General features: G+C 44.4%; 1 protein-coding gene across 3 annotated transcripts in view; it reads right to left on the reverse strand.

Moving 5' to 3' along the window:
- Nucleotides 1–8,732: 8,732 nt before the first annotated feature.
- Nucleotides 8,733–18,981, reverse strand: part of NEDD9 (neural precursor cell expressed, developmentally down-regulated 9) — a 187,848-nt gene continuing 177,599 nt past the window's right edge. For all 3 annotated transcript variants that reach the window (XM_082730179.1, XM_082730181.1, XM_082730180.1), the window contains 5 exons: nt 18,304–18,405; nt 17,518–17,619; nt 15,330–16,574; nt 13,926–14,015; nt 8,733–11,063 (listed from right to left, as the gene is read on the reverse strand). In XM_082730179.1, the coding sequence (XP_082586305.1) occupies nt 10,554–11,063; nt 13,926–14,015; nt 15,330–16,574; nt 17,518–17,619; nt 18,304–18,405 (2,049 nt within the window). In that variant the 3' untranslated portion in view covers nt 8,733–10,553. The remainder of the gene's footprint in view (nt 11,064–13,925; nt 14,016–15,329; nt 16,575–17,517; nt 17,620–18,303; nt 18,406–18,981) is intronic.

The raw sequence follows: 18,981 nt of genomic DNA on the forward strand, positions 1-18,981 counted from the left end.
TGAGCCCAGTAGGACTGGCCCAGTGCATCCTCCTGGAGAACATCTTGACTCTGCAAAATGAGAAGCAGAGCCCATGAGCGTCTGAGATCTCACACAGTCAAAATATTTCCCATGAATACATGTGATAGTTAAGATCATAGGCTAAAAAGAGAGGTTGGGGAATGGCTTTGGTAAAAAAAGATTAGGCAAAGGGAAAAGTTAGAACCCAGAAACTCTCAAGCCGTAGGTCCCTAAATAGTTACTGACACTGGGTATCAAATTTGTCTCTGAAGAACATGCATCAGCTGGTTACAAAAATCCTGCTTCCATGACAGAAAGCTGATCAGTTCCTCAGGAGAAACAAAGCATTCCTGAGGCCTCCCCATGAGCACATCGGCCTATACTGTGCTTACTGGTAACAGAGCTCTTTGTCCATAAGACTTCTGTCAGTTTTCTCTGCAGCTGATTTTTACCTATAGGCCATCTGGTTGAAAGGTCTGTGAGCGCCGTGAGGTTATCAAGGTCTGAGTACCAGTATGAGGAAGAAACAGAAGTGCCAAGCCCCATTCAGAGAGCACAGAGGGTGACTTAACAACACAGTTATCCAAAGCCACGGATTCTAAATATGGGGAGAGAGGGCTTGATTTCATTACACTGCAAGGGAGTATCGCAGAGCTGTGCCCACAGGGAGCTATGAAGCAGGAAATCCCACCCCAGGGAGAGACATCACAGCCCTCCAGCCACCACCACACCACTACAAGATGGCAATGAGGGAAAATCCCTTCGGGGGGGATTTCACTTTTTATTTATCTTGAAAGGTCCTGTTGTTTCAAAGGGCTTCTCCAGGGCGGGACTGGTAGGGGGCGGTCAGGGAGTGGAGTCCTTCATTTGGCGAGTTAGCCAGTGGGCACACATGGATTGAACTCCTTGTGTGAGCCAGACCCTGAGATGGAAGAGAAGAACCCAAGATGCCCCAGATCTGAAATATACAATAGAGCAGGTCGAAGTGCGGGCAGAGAAGTAACAGTACGGCTCTGACTTTGCAGAGCCCTCCAGGGTTAGGCTAAAAGCTTGTATTCACCACATCCAGCGAGGTCTGCATTAGCATCCGTATTTCAAAGGCATGTTGGTGGTAGAACCTGCTAGAGAAACCACACCGTCCTCCTTGGGCTTTTGTTTCCCCCAACAAACCACAAGGGGGAGCTGTGTGAGGCTACCCTGAGGGCTCCCCAGTGAACTCGGCTTCAGATCAGCAAAATGCTGGGCACAAATGAGGAGCTCCAGAACCCTCCAAGGCAGTGCCCCGATAAAGACTCGGTTACCTGGAGTGAATGAGCGTAGGCCAGGAGCAGCGGCAGGGAGATAAAGGAGTCTGACAGGGGGAGAGAGTTTCTAGTAAGAGCAGCCGCCTGGGAAGTGTAAACATGCAAGCCCAGTCCCCCTTTTGAGCCACCGGACATGATAGCTTTTCTCTAGAACGCTTTCCTCCGCACAACAGGCCCCCACAGGCCCTCTTCTGAATGTTCTTTGCAGACCTTTTGTTTTCTTGCTTGTTGATTTTCCTTTTGCAAACAGGAGTGGGGGACCCATTATTCTACTAAAACCTTCTTTTGTCAAATCTTTAGTTTTTTTCCTAGTGTTGATTGGATGTCTAGACAAATAGGTGGAAATAATTGCCCCTGGGAGGGGGGGTGCAGGGGGAGGAGGACAACCTTAACTAAGTTGTCCATTTACATTTTTACATCCTCCTAAAAATACACCCACACCAGTTCTTTGTCTTGGTATTTCAACATTGTGCAAGACTCTGGACTACTGTTGCTTCTCTTTGCAGTGTTTAAAATGTCCCACTCACAAGCATTGTTCTTCGAGACTGTAACTTCTTTAAAAGGGATTTAAATCACAAAGGGCTCAGGCTGATCTGAAAAACCTCTATTATGCTCCCTGGGTCATAAAGGGAGACTCATAAACTGCTTTTTCATGGTAGCTTCCCTGGGGGAGGGAGAGATCGTGTCTGGTGTCTGATGGTATCCTAACGGCCGGGCAGGCCAGACAAAATTAGGGGTATGTTTTCATTTAACATCATTCCTTGCTGACTCTTGTCTCCCTGGAAAATTGTCCGTGAGGAGGCAAACGAGGGTGCCTTTTCTGTTAACTCAGTTTTCTTAATTATAGTTGTTAGGAGAGGGCTTAAATCGTGTTGTGAGGTATGGGCTCTTTCTTCCCTCCAGGCTACAGAGGAATTTGTTTTAGGGACTGGTAAGAGAAAACCCCGAGATAAAAGTCAGTGGGCTACATTTTTTTCCCGTTGCCCCTTTTTGAAGGTTTCTCCCCTGTAGGCTCATTAAAAAACCCTCTCAAGGTTGTTTTTTCTTTTCTGGTTTTCAGCCACAAAATTAGCGTGTGCCTACACGTTCAGGACCTGGGACGAAAGGAGATGGGCTTCCTGGAGTCTTCTCCTGATACAGTTTGGCGTTTCTTGGAAAGCGTTGCTCGCAGCACCCTCTTTCTTTGCCCCATCTTGGGTTCTGTGCTAGGCTGGGAGAATGCTCTCCGCAGGCTGATTCTGTGGAGATGTGGAGAACTTGGGTGCTTCCTAGCTCAGAAGGGGCCCACCTGTCCTGATGCCCAAAACAGAAACCCTCAGCCTCACTCCCTCTCCATTGGGCGCCATATGTAATGCATCAGTCGCATTGGGTTCCTTTCCTATGCACCTGGAATCTCTCTCCTTCCGGCTCCTTTTAGAGCTCCTTTGCTCTTTCTGCTAGAACTGATACAAAAGCTTCCTAACTGAGTTTTCTGGATCCTTAAGCTCCCTCCTCACTCCCTTCCATACTGCAGAGAGCTGTTTTCAGAACAAAGCGGGCATTCCTCTGTAATCAAGATGGCGGCCTTTTCAAGAAGGCTTCCCCTGTGTTAAGCACATTTTAGATTAAATCCCTAGAAAGGCCAGACATTCTGTCTTGCACTATATTTCTCTTTCTATCTATATGTATTTTATTTTTCTATCCCTTTCTTGGTTCCCATCTCAGAAGTAACTTATTTTAAAGCTCCTCATACAGGATTGACCTTCCGTTGGGCTTTTCCCCAATTTAATATGCCTTAAATTGTTGAAAAGACATGTTTACTTTTGGTTTCAAACGAAGAAAAGCAGAGAGCAGATCTTCCCTTGCTTTCCTGCCCTGCTGGAGCCTCACACATTAGCTGGGCAGGTAGAGACCCTGGCTGGGAGGCTGGGAGACTGGGAGGCTTCTTGGGCTGGGAACTTTTGCTTTTGCCTTGATGGCACAGACAGCCCATCCCTCTGGCCCTGGTGGCCAGGCAGGAAATGTTCAATGAATAAATGAATCCTTGTTGTTCATGTCCTTTGGTGAATGGCAACAGTCCTTTTGTCATATTTCCTCAAAAACTATGAAGAATGTAGATGTGGTTTATGACTTTTACTGACTAAGGGAGTAGGAAAGTGCCTTTGTCTTCCTGATGGCTCTTGAACTTGCCCCAGGGTTGACACTAACAGCTGAACTTTCTGACTTGACCTTATTTTTGTGGGCCTTCCTGTGTTTCTGTGAATTATGGGTAATATTGGTTTGAAAAAAATGGAACACTAGAGTTAGTTGGGCAATGCTTTACCTCTTTTTTTTTTTTTTCTAAGATTTTTATTTATTTATTTCAGAAAGAGAGAGAACACAACACAAGTGAGGGTTGGGTGGTGAGGAGTAGAGGGAGAAGCAGACTCCCTGCTGAGCAGGGAGCCAGGCACAAGGCTTAATCCCAGGACTTCAGGATCATGACCTGAGCCGAAGGCAGACACTTAACCAACTGAGCCACCCAGGCACTCCTGCTTTAGCTCTCTTTAAAATCCACTTTATTAAGCTATGATTTACATACAATAATGTGTACCCATTTTGTGTGTATATTATAATTTTGACAAATACCGGCATTTGCATAATTGTCTTAAGATTCAAGGTATAGATAAAATACTTTTCCAATATGGTAGCCACTAACCACATGTGGCTTTTTAAAGATTTATTTGTTTATGAGCGAGAGAGAGAGCACACAAGTGGGGGTGGAGCAGAGGGAGAGGGAGACAGGCAGACTGCACTGAGCAGGGAACCCAACTCGGGGTTTAATCCCAGGACCCTGAGATTATGACCTGAGCTGAAGGCAGACAAGACGCTTAACCTACTGAGCCACTCAGGGGCCCCATCCCATGTGGCTATTTAAAATTAACTGAAATTAAAAACTGTTCCTTGGTTGTACTAGTCACCTTTCAAATGCTCAAAAGCTGCCTGTGACTATTGTATACTGCATTGGACAGTGCACATGGCAAAGAATTTCCATTATACATATACAGCATTGAAATAAAATATATCGATCACACCAGAAAGTTCCTTTGCACATTTTCCAGATTATTCCCAACTCCTACCCTTGACTTCAGGAAATCATTGATTTGATTTTTGTTACTATAAATTGGCTTTGTGTTTTCTAGAGCTTCTTATATTTATTCTTTATTTGGGTGGCTTTTTCTCCGCAAAATATTTCTAAGGTTGATCCATTCATGCTGCGTTATGTGTATAATTAGTTCACTCCTTTTTATTAATTTTTTTGTTTTGGTTGCCTGTTTTGTTTTGTTTTTTCATTTTTTTTTTTTGTAGTTAACATACAGTGTTATGTTAGTTTCAAGTGTGCAAGATGATTCAACAATTCTATACATGACTCAGTGCTCGTCATGATAAGTGCACCCATAATCCCCTTTACTCTTCCCACTCTGCACCCTCCCCACCACCATCAGTTTGTCTTCTAGAGTTAAGAGTTTGTTTCTTAGTTTATCTCTTTTTTTCTGGTTTGTTTGTTTTGTTTCTTAAATTCCACGTATGAGGGAAGTCATATGGTATTTGTTTTTCTCTGACTTATTTCACTTAGCAATATACTCTCTAGCTCCATTCATGTTGTTGCAAATGGCAAGATTTCATTCTTTTTTAAGGCCGAACAATGTTCTATTGTGTATGTACACACACAACACACGTATATACCACGCTTCTCCATCGATTCATCTATCAGTAAACACTTGGGCTGCTTCCGTAATTTGACTATTGTAAGTAATGCTGCATTAAATGTAGAGGTGCATATATCTTTTTGAATTAGTGTTTCCTGTATGATTTTGGAATAGTGTGATTACTGGATCATAATGTAGTTCTATTTTTAACTCTTTGAGGAACCTCCATACTGTTTTCCAGTGGCTGCACCAGTTTGCATTCCCACCAACAGTGCACAAGGGTTCTACTTTTTAAATTTAAAAAATTTTAAAAGATATATTTATTCACGAGAGAGAGAGAGAGAGAGACAGAGAGACAGAGAGACAGAGTGAGCAGGGAGGGGGGCAGAGGGAGATGGAGAGAGAAACTTTAACAGACTCCTTGCTGAGCTCAGAGCCTGACCTGGGGCACAATCTCATTATCATGAGATCATGACCTGAGCTGAAACCAAAAGCCTGATGCCCAACCAACTGTACCGTCCAGGTGTCCCATGAGGGTTCCTTTTTCTCCATGTCCTCACCAGCACCTGTTGTTTCTTACATTTTTGATTTTAGTCATTCTGACAGGTGTGAGGTTATACCTCATTGTGGTTTTGATATGCATTTCCCTGATGATTAGTGATGTTGAGCATATTTTCATGTGTCTGTTGGCCATCTATATCTCTTTGGAGAAATGTTTGTACCTGTCTTCTGCCCATGTTTAAACTGCTTTATTTGTTTTTTTGGTATTGAGTTGTATATTTTCTTTATATATTTTGGATACTAACCCTTTATTGGATATGTCATCTGCAAATATCTTCTTTCATTCCACAGGTTGGCCTTGTTGTTTTGTTGATTGTTTCCTTTGCTGTGCAGAAGTGTTTTTTTTTTCTCTCTTTTTTTAAATGCAGTCCCAATAGTTTATTTTTGCTTTTGTTTCCCTTGCCTCAGGAGAGACATAACTAGAAAAATGTTGCTATGGCTGATGTCAGAGAAATTACAGCCATTCACTCCTTTTTATTGCTGAATATTATTCCATTGTATGACTAGACCACAATTTATTTATCGACTCACCTGTTGATGCCATTGGATTGTCTTCATTGGGACTATGATGAATAAAATTTTTTTTTTTTTACAGTAGACATGTAGATTTTAATTTATTTTGGGTAAATACCCATGATTGAAATCACTGGGTTATGACCAATTATTACTGTTATTTGCTTACTTGTTCTATTAAATACTGAGACAGGAGTATCTAAATCTCCACCTGTAATTACAGATTTTCCCTTTCTCCTTTCAGTTATATCGATTTTTGCTTCATATATTTTGAAACTTTGTGTCTAGATATGTACACAGTAATATTTCACTTTTTTTATGAGTCGACTATTTTATCATGAAATGTCCTCCTTGGTCCCTCCCTGTACTCAATTCTACTTTGTCTGCCAATGTAGCCACTCCAGCTTTTTCTTTTTTAAATCACAATGTACATGATATATCTCTTTCTATCCCTTTGCTTTTTAAAACTTATTTGTGATTTTTATTTAATATATGTGTCTTTTAAGTAGTATATAGTTTAGGGGCACCTGAGTGGCTCTGTTGGTTAAGTGTCTGCCTTTGTGTCAGGTCATAATCCTAGGGTCCTGGGATAGACCTTACGTGTCGGGCTCCCTGCTCAGTGGGGAGCCTGCTTCTCTCTCCCCCTCTGCTTGCTGTTCCTCCTGCTTGTGCTCTTGCTCTCTGTGTCAAATAAATAAATAAAAATCTTTTTTTTTTAAGATTTCATTTATTTATTTGACAGAGAGAGATCACAAGTAGGCAGAGAGGCAGGCAGAGAGAGAGGAGGAAGCAGGCTCCCTGCTGAGCAGAGAGCCCGATGCGGGACTTGATCCCAGAACCCTGAGATCATGACCTGAGCCGAAGGCAGCGGCTTAACCCACTGAGCCACCCAGGTGCCCAAAAATCTTAAAAAAAATAGTATATAGTGTAGTCTTGCTTAAAAAAAAAAAAATCCAGCCTGAGAATCTCTGATTTCTAATTGGAGTGGTTAGACCACTTATTTAAAAAAAGAAGTCATAATTAACAAAAGAATAAACTGTATATATTTCAAGTGTACAATCTGATGAGTTTTGACATGTGTATACCTGTGAAGCCATCAGCACAATCAAGAAAATGGGCATTTTCATCATTCCCACGTGGTTCCCTGAGCTCCTTTGTAATCCCTCCCTGTCCCTCCTCTTTGCAGGACACCATGGATCTGCTTCCGGTCACCATAGTTTGCATGTTCAGAACTTTGAGTACATGAAAACAGACCATGTGTATTCTGTTCTGTCTGGTTTCTTTTACATATTGTAATGATTCTGAAAGTCATTCGTGTTGGCTTTGTTTCAAATTTTTTTTTATTCCTTTTTGTTTCTGTGTAGTATTCCATTGGATGGATGTACCACAGTGGTTTTATTCATTCACATAGATGAGCATTTGGGTTGTTTCTAGCTTTTGGCTATTATAAATAGCTGCTATGAACATTCTTCTTCATGTCTTTGTACGTACATACGTTTTTATTTCTTGAGTAAATACTTAGGAGAGGAATTCCTAGGCTGTATGGTAGGCATAGATTTAGTATTTTAAGGAACTGCCCATTTATTTTCCAAACATTGTACCATAGCTCCCTTGTCCATCAAGTTTGTATGGCTTGCCTTTTTGTTTCGGTGACTTTATTTGGTGTATGTATTCTTCGTTTACCTATTGCCCATTCATATGTCTTCTTTAGTGAGGTTTTTCTTCATATTTTTTGCCCATTTAAAAAACTTTGTCTCCTCATTCTGATAAAATGTTCTTGGCTGATGTATGTGGTGCAAATATTTTCTTCTGGTTTGTTGGTTGCCTTTTTCTCATTTTAACAGTCTCCTTAGAAGAGCCAGAAGTTTAATTTTTATGAAGTCTGATTTATCAATTTTTTTCTTCTATGGTTTCTTTCTTATTTATTTTTCTATCTAAGGAACATTTGTCTACCTGAGATCTCAAAGATTTTCTCCAATGATTTCTTCTAGACTCATTAAAGTCTATGACCCATTTCATTTGTGTGTAGGGTGTAAGGTACATACTCATTTTTTTCACCATGGAGCGATCTAGTTGTTCCAGCACCATTTTTTCAAAAGACTTCTATTCCTCAATGAAGTGCCTTGACACTTTTCTTGAAAATCAATTCACACTTACAGATGTGGGCAAAATAATACAAGGTATATTTAAATGCCTTAGCTGTAAATCTCAGTAAGACACCTGTGAAAAAGTAGGCTAAGCATTAAAAGTAATTTATGTAGCTATGAATCTCGAATTTGCTTCAAATAGTTTCAACTGTTTCTTTTTTATGTCTATTCCAAAGTGAGTTAAGTCATTCTCTTTGACTCTAAACCTCATGAATGGCAACATCCATATTATGATAGTAGAAATCATTCTACTCATTGCTTAAATGTGTAAGATTTCTGGTGAAGCTAAGCCTTGTTCCAGATATTTGGGTTTTGCAATGTTCACAGAACCCAGAATTTTCTTCAAATGTAAATACACTCTGAAGTGATACAAAATGAAAAAATAAACAACTCTCAATTTTTCTAAAAAATCCAGACCTATACTATTGATACAATAACCATCATTTAGCTTCCTCTATTAGGAGTGCCCAAATACACCAACAGGCAATTCTGAGACAAAGACAATAGCAAGCTAAAAGAAAACCCAGTGCCTATGGAAATTGAGATTGAAAAATTTAATGATTTAAAAAATAGCCTTTACATACAAGATGGGGAAGAGAGTAATACAGATTGAAATTTTGGTTTTAAAAATGTGAAAGGTCACCACTTAGCTTAAAACAAGTCTGTCATCTCCTAAGAAATATACTGTACAATGAACTCTATAGGGGCACCTTTCAACTCCTACTGAGTTGGTTTTTAGCAGTCTCCTTTCTCCCCACACATTTACTCGTCATGAAACGATACAACTCGTCATGAAACGTAATCATCTCTTGACAGAACAGAGCTTGGAGAACTATGATACGGTTTTTTTTGAAAAGCACCTTCTGTGATGTTTTGCTGAATTTTCCCCTCATACTTAGATTGCACATTCTTCTCTCTTAAATCCTTTCCTGTTCCAATGACTTGGTTGTTTAAAACAAATAAGCTTTATTAAGTCAAGGCATACATGGCAAATAAAAATGTTTTCAAATGGTCTAGTTTAGAACCATTAAATAAGAACTGGACTGAAGGCCTATGGATAACATGCTTATTGACTTGTTAATATGTGAATACATTTACCTACTAGGTAGGAAGTATCTTATTTGCCCCAAGGCCAGTCAAATGGCTCGTGGGTGTCTTTACTGTGCCAACACCAGCAGGTGTAATGGCATGGATGCTGTGATGAGCTGGAAGATGGTGGTGGGCTGTATACACAGGATTAAGGCCAAATAGAATTGTTGAGACTGGACCAGCTGAGTGTCGGGTCAGCAGCTGCATGTTTTAAGAAGGTTGCAAGATCAAACAGTGAATTCCCTTAGAATAGGATATAGACTGGTGGCTCTAACCTTTAAGTGACTCAGGAACAGGTCAGTTTTTGTCAGGTAATGGAAGCAGTAGCACTTAAGAGTTGAGAGTCAGAAGGGCCTCTACCTAAAACTGGCAGATGGAACCATCCCTTCTTTTTGTGGACAGTTGTAGTCTGATATGTCTTTATGAATTCCTGCTGCAAATAATTTAGTTTTTGCAAATCTAAAAACACACTTTGGAAAACTTCATGGCCAAGTCACTCATAAATGTGGATGATCAAAAAGCCCCGGGGAAAACATTTGCTTTCTTTTTATCATAATGTCCTGTGTTCAAACAACCCAGCCCTAACCAGGGATTTAGCCTCCGCATACTTCTCAAATAGGGGTGCTTGGGTTAACGTATACTTCCTGAATCTTCTTCCATTTTTAAAAGGACATTTTCAATCAGAAGTGAGGCATTTTGCCACAATGGGCCAAAGATGATCAGTTTTGAAAGGGGTGTCCAAACAAGGACAAGTCATGCCATGCCTGTTTATTAGAAGGTGAACACTTTCACGTATACTGTGCTTTCCACACTTGGACATGACAGACTCAGAATAATCACTAGTATATGTAGAGCAATATTACAACTAGCTGGTATGTTTTCTAAAATTAAAAAAAAAATAATAAGGAAAAAAAATGCAGCATTAGGACATGCTTACTAAGGTGCTTCTTCATTCATGTTTTCTAATGGAATGTATTGGACAAACATCTACAAACGAACATGAATACACAGGCATACACACGCACGTGAACCAGTTTCTGTACAGTTTAGGCCTTAGATGCTTCTGTGTTTACGTAAGAACCACACAGGGAAAAAAAAAATCCCTCTCTAGCTCCCTGAATTTCTGAATGTTGTCTAACCCATAAAATGTTAAAATATTTCATTTTTATATAAAATTATCTACAAAAATAGATAACATTTACAAAAAACCAGATAGCATTTCCAGTTTTCGTTAGAAGCGCACTCAGTCCCCCTTTCTGTCCTTTCTCCTCTCAGAAGGTGGCCATCTCCAGCAAAGAATGCTTGAAGAGCTGGGCATTCCGGGACAGGTCTGTCACTTGGTGCACCATCTCCTGCAGGGCCGTGGTGCTCGGGTAATGGAGGGCCGCCATCTTGGTTGCCATCACGATCGCCTTGAGCTGCTCACAGAGCTGGTTGCTGGAGTTCATCACTTTGTTGCGAATGTCCTGGGCAGCAACCTGCCTTGTCAGCGTGTCCCCAATGAACACCAGTTTGTGTGCGCTCAGGATGACAAACTTGCTGTGGGCCACAAAGATGCGCGGCGGCTGTGCCAAGCTGACGCAGCTGAAGAGGGCGTCGATGGCATTGAGGAGGGAGATGTAATGGGTCTCGCACTGGTCGTAGTAGAAGCACAGCAGCTGCCGATCCTGAGTGCCCACGCTGCTGTTTGTGGTGGGGAGGCTTTGAGAAGGCTTCCACTTGGAGATGTCGTTCTCCACAGGCTTGGTGATTTCTTGTTCCAACAACTGGAACTGACTTAGCTGCAAGGGAGAGAAAAGCAGAGTTTGTGAAGGGGAAGGCAGTGCACCATCTTGGAAGTTAACCGGGGCTTGGGGTTCAAGGACAGGGATTTCAATCCCTAGTAAGTGGTTAGTGCTCACTTAGATGAGAGGCTTTGCTTTCCTAAACTGTAAAATGTGGAGGCTGAAAAAGAGGATTGCTAAGGAATCTCCCAGCTCAGACCACTGCGGTTGGATATTGGTCTCTTCTGCCCTACAGCTGGAAGGCAGCTAGCTGTTATACTCAGCTGTCACCTGCACCTTTATGAAAGTTCCATGAGTTAACATTTACCAAGTGCTTAGAGTGGTTTTTGGTATATCGTCATCTCTATATAAATGTTTATTGAACATTGAGTGGAGGCGAGGGAAAATCCAATGGGGGGATCTCCTTATCAAGTCAATCGCTGACAGTTGGCTCCTCCTCTAGGAAAGCCTTGACTCTGTCCCTTCCAGACTTTTAGATAATTGACCATCCATGACCCCTTTCTGTTTCTCCTACTCTTGCAGGCAAGATTTGTAAATGTTAGGCAGCACTACAGGTGTATTTATTTACACCTATAAATACATGTGCAGAATCTCTAAGGGAATGCGAATGCTAATTGTTCATCAGAGCGCTTAGCCACCCAGAGCTGTTGAAAGAAAAGAAACTCGCACATAGTCAGACTCAAGGAGTGTTACCTTCCTTCTTTCCTTACTGCTCCTGGCTGGTGTTATTACTTAAACTGTACTTATAATCTCATGCTATTCCACCAAATCTCAGGAAAGACCTTTCTTTTGCAGGTAAGGACTACCTGTGACCTGAGCTTAGGACTCTACGATCTTCTGCTCTGAGACAGAGCTCAGTCAGAGTAGGGCCAACCTCATCCAGTTTTGCCCCCAAGAAATGCACCGTAGGCTATGTTTTTTGAGAGAATCTGCTTCCTTCTTAGAAATTACTATGGTTTCAACAAGTTCCCTAAAGCCCTGCAGTCCTCCTTGGCCAAATGCCAAAGTAGACATAAATGGATCCAGGGTGATGTTTGACTGTATCTCGCTTATGCTTTTGCAAATATGTTCATAAATATATCATCTTATTAGAGAGATGGGAAAATTTTCTCATTTTATATAGAAGCAACTGAAGTTCATGGAGGTTAAATGACTTGCCTAAGGTCATAGAGTTGGCTGGTCAGATAGCAAGGACTAGAATTCTGGTTTCCTAGGGCGCATGGGTGACTCAGTCGATTAAGCAACCAATTCTTGATTTCAGCTCAGGTCATGATCTCAGGTTGTGAGATGGAGTCCCTCATCAGGCTCCACACTCAGTGTGGAGTCTGCTTGAGATTCTCTCTCTCCTTCTCCCTCTGCTGCCTCCCCCCCAACTCTTGTGCTCTCTTGGTCTCTAAAAAAATAATAAAATATTATTTTTTTTTTTTTAAAGGAACTCTGGTTTCCTGAGGCAACGTGATAGTTCATGTCTCTATGTGACATTTTATTTCAGCTTAAAAGGCATGTAAGTCCTCGATCCATTACTCTTTATTTTTATGCCCCCTACCAGTAAGACTCGTCATTATCAGCCCCACTCATGCCCAGCTTTTGAGTGAACCTGCCTTGCCCAAATCCCTTCTTTGAGGGCTTGGATATATCTTGAACACATTTGATTCTGCTCTCATTCTTTTAGATTGGACCAAGAACAGCCAAGCCATACACTTGTGTTGTAGGAGATAGATAGATAGATAGAGATGGCCCAATCAGACTCTCTCTCTCTCTCTCTGTTTTGTTTTGCTTTAGTAATCTGATGAACCACAGTAGGGAGCTATTAGCTAAAGATGCTAAGCTGAAAAGCCATCTGTGGGAAGGAGTCTGAGTGGCCATGCATGGGTTCTGTGAAGTTCAGTAGGAGCCAAATGAGTAGACAAGTAGAGGAAACTGTCAGATAATAGAGGAGAAGGAAGCAAATTTAGAGAAAAGAAAGTCCAAGGAGAGAGAATTTACAGTCTGAGCTCTCATCAGACTTATCTGTGATCAGGCTCATTGGCTGTATCTGCGTTTTCTCTTCCTACATTACCCTACTATGATTTTGTTATAAAACTTGTTTGCTTGGCCTAGCTTGACTGGGTTTTGCTTCTGAGACCAACAGCCTTAACCCAAAAAGTCCTAACATGTTAAGTATACAGAAGTAGCCTGGAAAAATGGCTATTTAGACATAATCTAGGTACACCAGCTGGATTACTAAAGCTATAAACATTCTCTTTGTTCTTATTCCCTATTATAAGCTTTGGAGCTGCTGCTGCTTATTATTATGATGATTTTTTAAAGATTTATTTATTTGAAAGAGAGTGTGAGGGAAAGGGGTAATAGGGAGGTGGAAAGGAGAGAGAGAGAGAAGCAGACTCCCCATTGAGCATGAAGCCAGATGGAACTCAGGGCTCGAACCCATGACCCTGAGATCATGATCCGAGCTGAAATCAAGAGTCGTACACTCAACCGACTGAGCCACCCAGGTACCCCAGAGCTTTTTTTTTTTTTTAAAGATTTATTTATTTGAGAGAGAGAGAGAGTCCTAACATGTTAAGTATACAGGGAGGAGCAGAGGGAGAGGAAGAGAGAATCCCAAGCAGACTCCACACTGAGCACAGAGCCATGGAACCGACATGGGGCTCCATCTCATGATCCTGAGATCATGACCTGAGCCAAAACCAAGAGTCAGACGCTTGATCGATTGAGCCACTCAGGCCCCCTGAGCCTTGGAGCTTATATGCGCCCAAGAATGCTGGAAGGACCAAAATGATGATCTTCTGAAGGGCTACCTCCCTTACAAAGCGGGAAATCCTCAATCCCAGGTAGGTCCTGTCCTGCCTGACTTACCTGATGATGCTCCAGCTGCATCTTGTTCTGTTTGATGATATTTTCTTTTTCCAGCAGCTCTTTCTGTTGCCTCTCAAACTCCTCCTTCCCCTGTTATTTGTCAACATAAAGAAAACATTACATCACCCCTGTGGTTCACTTGTGCTAACACTTTCATTGACAAATGTGTAAACGCCCTTCAGTTTTCCATTGCCTTAGCCCTAGTAGGCCCTGTTAGGCCCTGTGAGTGCCAGACAGGGAGGGCACGCTCCCGGCCAGACTTCCAGCATCCTTGTGTAGGGCAGGGCTGAAAACTAAAATCTGTTCTCATGGGGGGTGCCACCATCTCCACGCCACTTTCCCATTTTGGGAGACCCACACTCCCCTGCAAACCTCCTTACACAGTACTATTTCTCAGGGTTCTCCTCTAACAGATTATATGCAAACCCATAAACCTAACGCAGGTCTAAACGGGGTCCACACTGCACTCCCGGTTTCTTTGGATTGTCTATAACTCTACACCAAATTAGTATTTCCCGGTATGCAGAGCTGAACGACGCACTAAGGGAAGGGTGAATGTCCCCCATCTACTCTATCCTGCCCCTTTCCTTAGCAGTGGGGGTGCGGGGTGGGAGGCAGGGCTCGGCTCTCTCCCCTCCCCAGTCTCCTGTGTGCAAGGGAACTGTACTTAGTCCAACAGTCCTCCAGATGACCCATCCCTCTCAGTCAGATGAAAGGAATGGCCGAAGGAGATAGCAAATTCTAAATAATGGATCTTGGATAAAAGTCTGAATTCCCCAAAGTGAAATGGATCCCGGGTCAACGTGGTAGAATTTCCATGTGTAGGAGGCAGACTGTGCCTGCCCTCTTTCCCATGTGCTGGTGACATTCTGGGTCAACTGACAAACACCCGGTGTTCTTCAAGGTCAATCTGAGGCTTCAGTAATTAATTGAACACACAAACACACATTGCAGAGCTGAAGGGATTTCTGAGAATTTCTCTAGTATAGAGTCTTCTTTCTTTCGTCACAGTGCCTCCCTCCTTTTTCAAATAAAATACCATGCAGAACTCTATCATAAAATGCGAACAGAGGTTGAGCTGGTGTGATTATGTGAGAGAAACATGTGCCTGTTTGGGGAGTCTCTTCCCGCTTGCCCGAGGCATATCAATGGATCACCCCAACCCTGTGCTCCATTCACTTTGCGAATGAAGAAATGACAGCCCCGGGAGGTTCAATCAGTGGATCACACCGTTAGTGCCAGGGAACTGAGGACTCAGCACTCTCGGGCCAGTGCTGTCGCCTTCATACGTGAGCTATGAATTCTGCTCGAGAACCGTGAACCACGTTCTCGCCCCAGGCCGTCCAGCCCACCCACCAGGCTCCCTGAATGCGAGTACAGGCCGTAGGAGCCCGATTTCCTTACCTGCAGGTGGACGTAGTCGTAATCGTCCATCCAGCTCCTCTCGGAGCTGTCGCTGCTGCTGCAGTCAGGGGGCTGGTCCTTGCCCAGGCTCGGGGGCAGCGGCTTGGTGAGGGCTTGGGCCTTGGGGTCCCCGGGAGGCAGCAGCAGCTGCACCTGGGACGCCACGTGCGGGTACTCCGTGGAGTTCGTGATGCTCTCGGAGCCGCTCTTGGCGTGCGAGCCGCCGGGGCCCGGCCGGAAGAGGGCCTCTGCGTTGGTGTTGATGGTTGTGGTGAGCTGCTTGGCGTCATCGGGCACGGTCTTCGCCACCATCACGAAGCGGTCCAGGTCGTCCCACTTGTTCTGCGGCTTGTTGACGGCCAGAATGTTCAGGGACCAGCTGCACTCGTTCAAGTCGTGGCTGGTCTGGCTCAGGATCTGGTGGGAGTCTTCCACCCTCTGGAGCTCCCGCTTCATTTTGTTCTGCAGGAGGAGTTCGGGGAGGCAGGACGCATTGGCGGTGGCTCCCTTGGCAAAGTGGAGGTAGTCCCTCACGGACACCTCCACCCTGTCCACGGAGGCGCGGATCTCGTTGACGTGGCGCTCCATGTATCCGTAGCACCGCCAGTCCGTGGTCACCAGCGCCATGAGGCTGGACACGCCCATCTCCAGGCTCTGCTGGAGCCGGTGCAGCCGCTCGATGGCCGTGTCCGGATCCAGCAAGAGCCTTTTGTCCGGAGATGGCGAGGTCGACAAGGAGGACTCCTTGGAGGTGGTGGAAGATGTGGACATGTTGCTCCTGGTGCTGCCCGTGCTGGAGAAGGACAACCGGTTGATACCATCCACCACGTCCTGACAGCCTTTGGTGTCCGGGGCGCTGTGCAGAGGGACGTCGTAAACACCCTCTCTCTCTTCGGGGTTTGCTTTCTCACTGGTTTCTGCCGGCGGCTCCAGGAATTGAACCCCTCGGGGGATGTCGTAGGCGTCGTTCTGGGGGCCCAGGGACTGTCCCAGCTGTGAGGGCGGGTGGTTCAGCGAGACGTTTTGGGGTCTCCGTGTTGCCAGATCCGTGGTTCCCGCAGCATCACAGCTGTATTTTACGTGAAGGTCCTTCCCCATCGGCTTGGTGCTGGTTGGGGGGATGTCATAGACGCCCTCCGGTCTGACGTCCGGCCTCGCGGCTTGTCTCACTGGAGGGGGGAAATCATACTCTTTTTCCCTAAGCCCCGCCTCATCTCGGCAAGCAGAGGGAGGGACGGCATATACCTGAAAAGCAAGTGGAAACGGAGCCATTATTTTTTCAGCTGGCTCATGCAAACGTGCAGAAGCTGAAAAGGACCTAAAAATGAGGCTACGATTCTCAGTCCTCATCGCTGGCTCCTGGCTTTCCGCCTTCCACTCACTTCTGGCCTCTGTTTCCCAAGGCTCGGCTCTGCTCTCACTTCCCTCATCCTTGGGCGGGAGCATCCTTCCCATGGCCTCAGCGCCGCCTGTGTGTGGACCCCTCCTGGCTGAGTGGCCCTCCCTGGGTCCCAGGCCCGAGTTTCTGACCACCTCCTGGGTCTCCTTCCGCGGCTGATCCAGGCAGGGAGGCAGACCGTGCCGTCACACACAGGGCGAGGCATCGGGTCTCCTGGCTGTGACACGCTGAATAGTTGCTTCCATGTTCTGACACACAGTTCCCTTCTCTGCACAGTAGGCGTAACTGTACTTCGGGGCAGGCATGCCCCAGAGGACAAGAGAGGACGTCAGATGCAGCAAGCCCTAACTACAGACTGAGATGCTGTAACGCTGCTCATAAATACGAGATACGTCCGTTGCTTGCCAGACTGAATTATTTTATCTTCTAACTGGCTCTCCTTATTGACTACCTCATTTTTAATGGAATGCCCTAACTATGGAACCCTTAGACTTTGAGATTTTTCTTTCCTTTCCCTTTTTAAAAAAGTAATCTCGAGGCCCCACGGGGGACTTGAACTCACGACCTCGAGATCAAGCGTCGAATGTCTCCTGACTGAGCCAGCCAGGTGCCCCTGGAACCCTTAGGCTTATTGCCTTTGCCTACTGCCTTTCCATCTTCCCATTCACTCTCACAAAGACTGGTTTCTCCCCTTTGGTTTGCCCTTCTTGTATTACCCCAATAAACACACACACACACACACACACACACACACACCCCTTTTTTGCTGCTCTGTGGTAGCTCACTTACCCCTTTGGTAGGAGGGATGTCATAGACGCCTTGAGGTTTTATCTCTCCTACTGGAACTGAAAACACGGGGCCTTTCACTGATGATGGAGGGATATCGTACACCTGAAGAGAAACACTTGCGTTACCCAGAACAGAAATGTCGCATACGTGTCACTTCTTACGTTACTAAGCCTTTCACTGGCGACTAATTTGCTAGGTTATGTATACCCTTGCTTGTCATAAGGGGATGGTAGAATTCTTTTTAGGTTTCATGTTCTTCGACTTATTGGAGTATAAAAATGACCTGATGTGAAGTATCTACACTGTCTGGACTTGATTTATTTATTTTTAAAGATTTTAGTTATTTGCGGCAGAGAGAGTGAGAGCGAGCGAGCGAGCGAGCGTGAGCGGGGTGGGGGAGAGAGCAGAGGGACGGGGAAGAGCAGGCTCCCCGCTGAGCAGGGAGCCCCAAGGACCCACGGCTCAATCCCAGGACCTTGAGACCGTGACCTGAGTCACAGTCGGCCACTTCACGGAACCACCCAGGCGCCCTACTGTCTGCACTTTAAACTATAGTTTAAAATTTTACATTTCCTGACTGAGAATGATAAGTGACAAAAGCTTTGTCAGATACAGGCCTAGGATTTCCTGATTGAGCAAATCTAGAAAACGTAATTTAAATAGCATTGCTGGAAATGGCTTCTGTACAGCTGGCTTCAAGTGAAACATGCCTACGTGGTGAACTTCCCTTTGCTCGCAGCCCTGAAGGAACGCTCGCCCTGCCCCACCCTGGGTGCTGGTACGTACCCCTTGCGTGGCGTGGGAAGGAGGGATGTCGTAGATGTCCTTTTGGTATCTGGCCGGGTACTCGTACACGTAGCCCTGGCCCGTCCTCACGGGGGTTACTACCTGTGGGCAGGAAGACGAAGAGTGGTCAAATTCCAAGCCTCAGCCTCCCAACCAGCACTCCCCAGTCACCTCTCCCCCATAAGAAGAGAGAAAGAAAAATATGGAAGGGAAGAGAGAAAAGGAAGGGGACAAGAGGACATTAGGGCACAGCACTTTTTTTTTTGTACAGTACAACACTTTTAAATCCCCTCTTGAATCCCAAGAAAGGACAAATCCCTGAAATAGCTCCATCCCTCTTCCTCCCGATGACAAAACCATATCAAAGTTGGCCCAAGTTTCAATTCCCAGGATGTACCTTAAGGGAGAACCATTTTTAAATTATGAAATTTTAAATTATGATCCTAGATCATTCCTTTGAAGCACCAAAACCACAGCATAATGAAAAAAAAAAAAAAACACTTTTTTTTTTTTTAAAGGCTCTGAAACTATTTGTAAAGTGAATAATGCAAATAGAGACTTGAGCTACTTAAAATTCCTCTCATGCCTTCCCCAGGACGCCTCTTCATGTGACATTATTATTATTATAACTCAAATTCCATAGGTCACTAGAGGACTTTTATGAAGCCAACAGCTCAG

The sequence above is a fragment of the Mustela nivalis genome (assembly GCF_964662115.1).
Source record: "Mustela nivalis genome assembly, chromosome: 5".
In the NCBI taxonomy this organism is placed as follows: Eukaryota; Metazoa; Chordata; class Mammalia; order Carnivora; family Mustelidae; genus Mustela; species Mustela nivalis.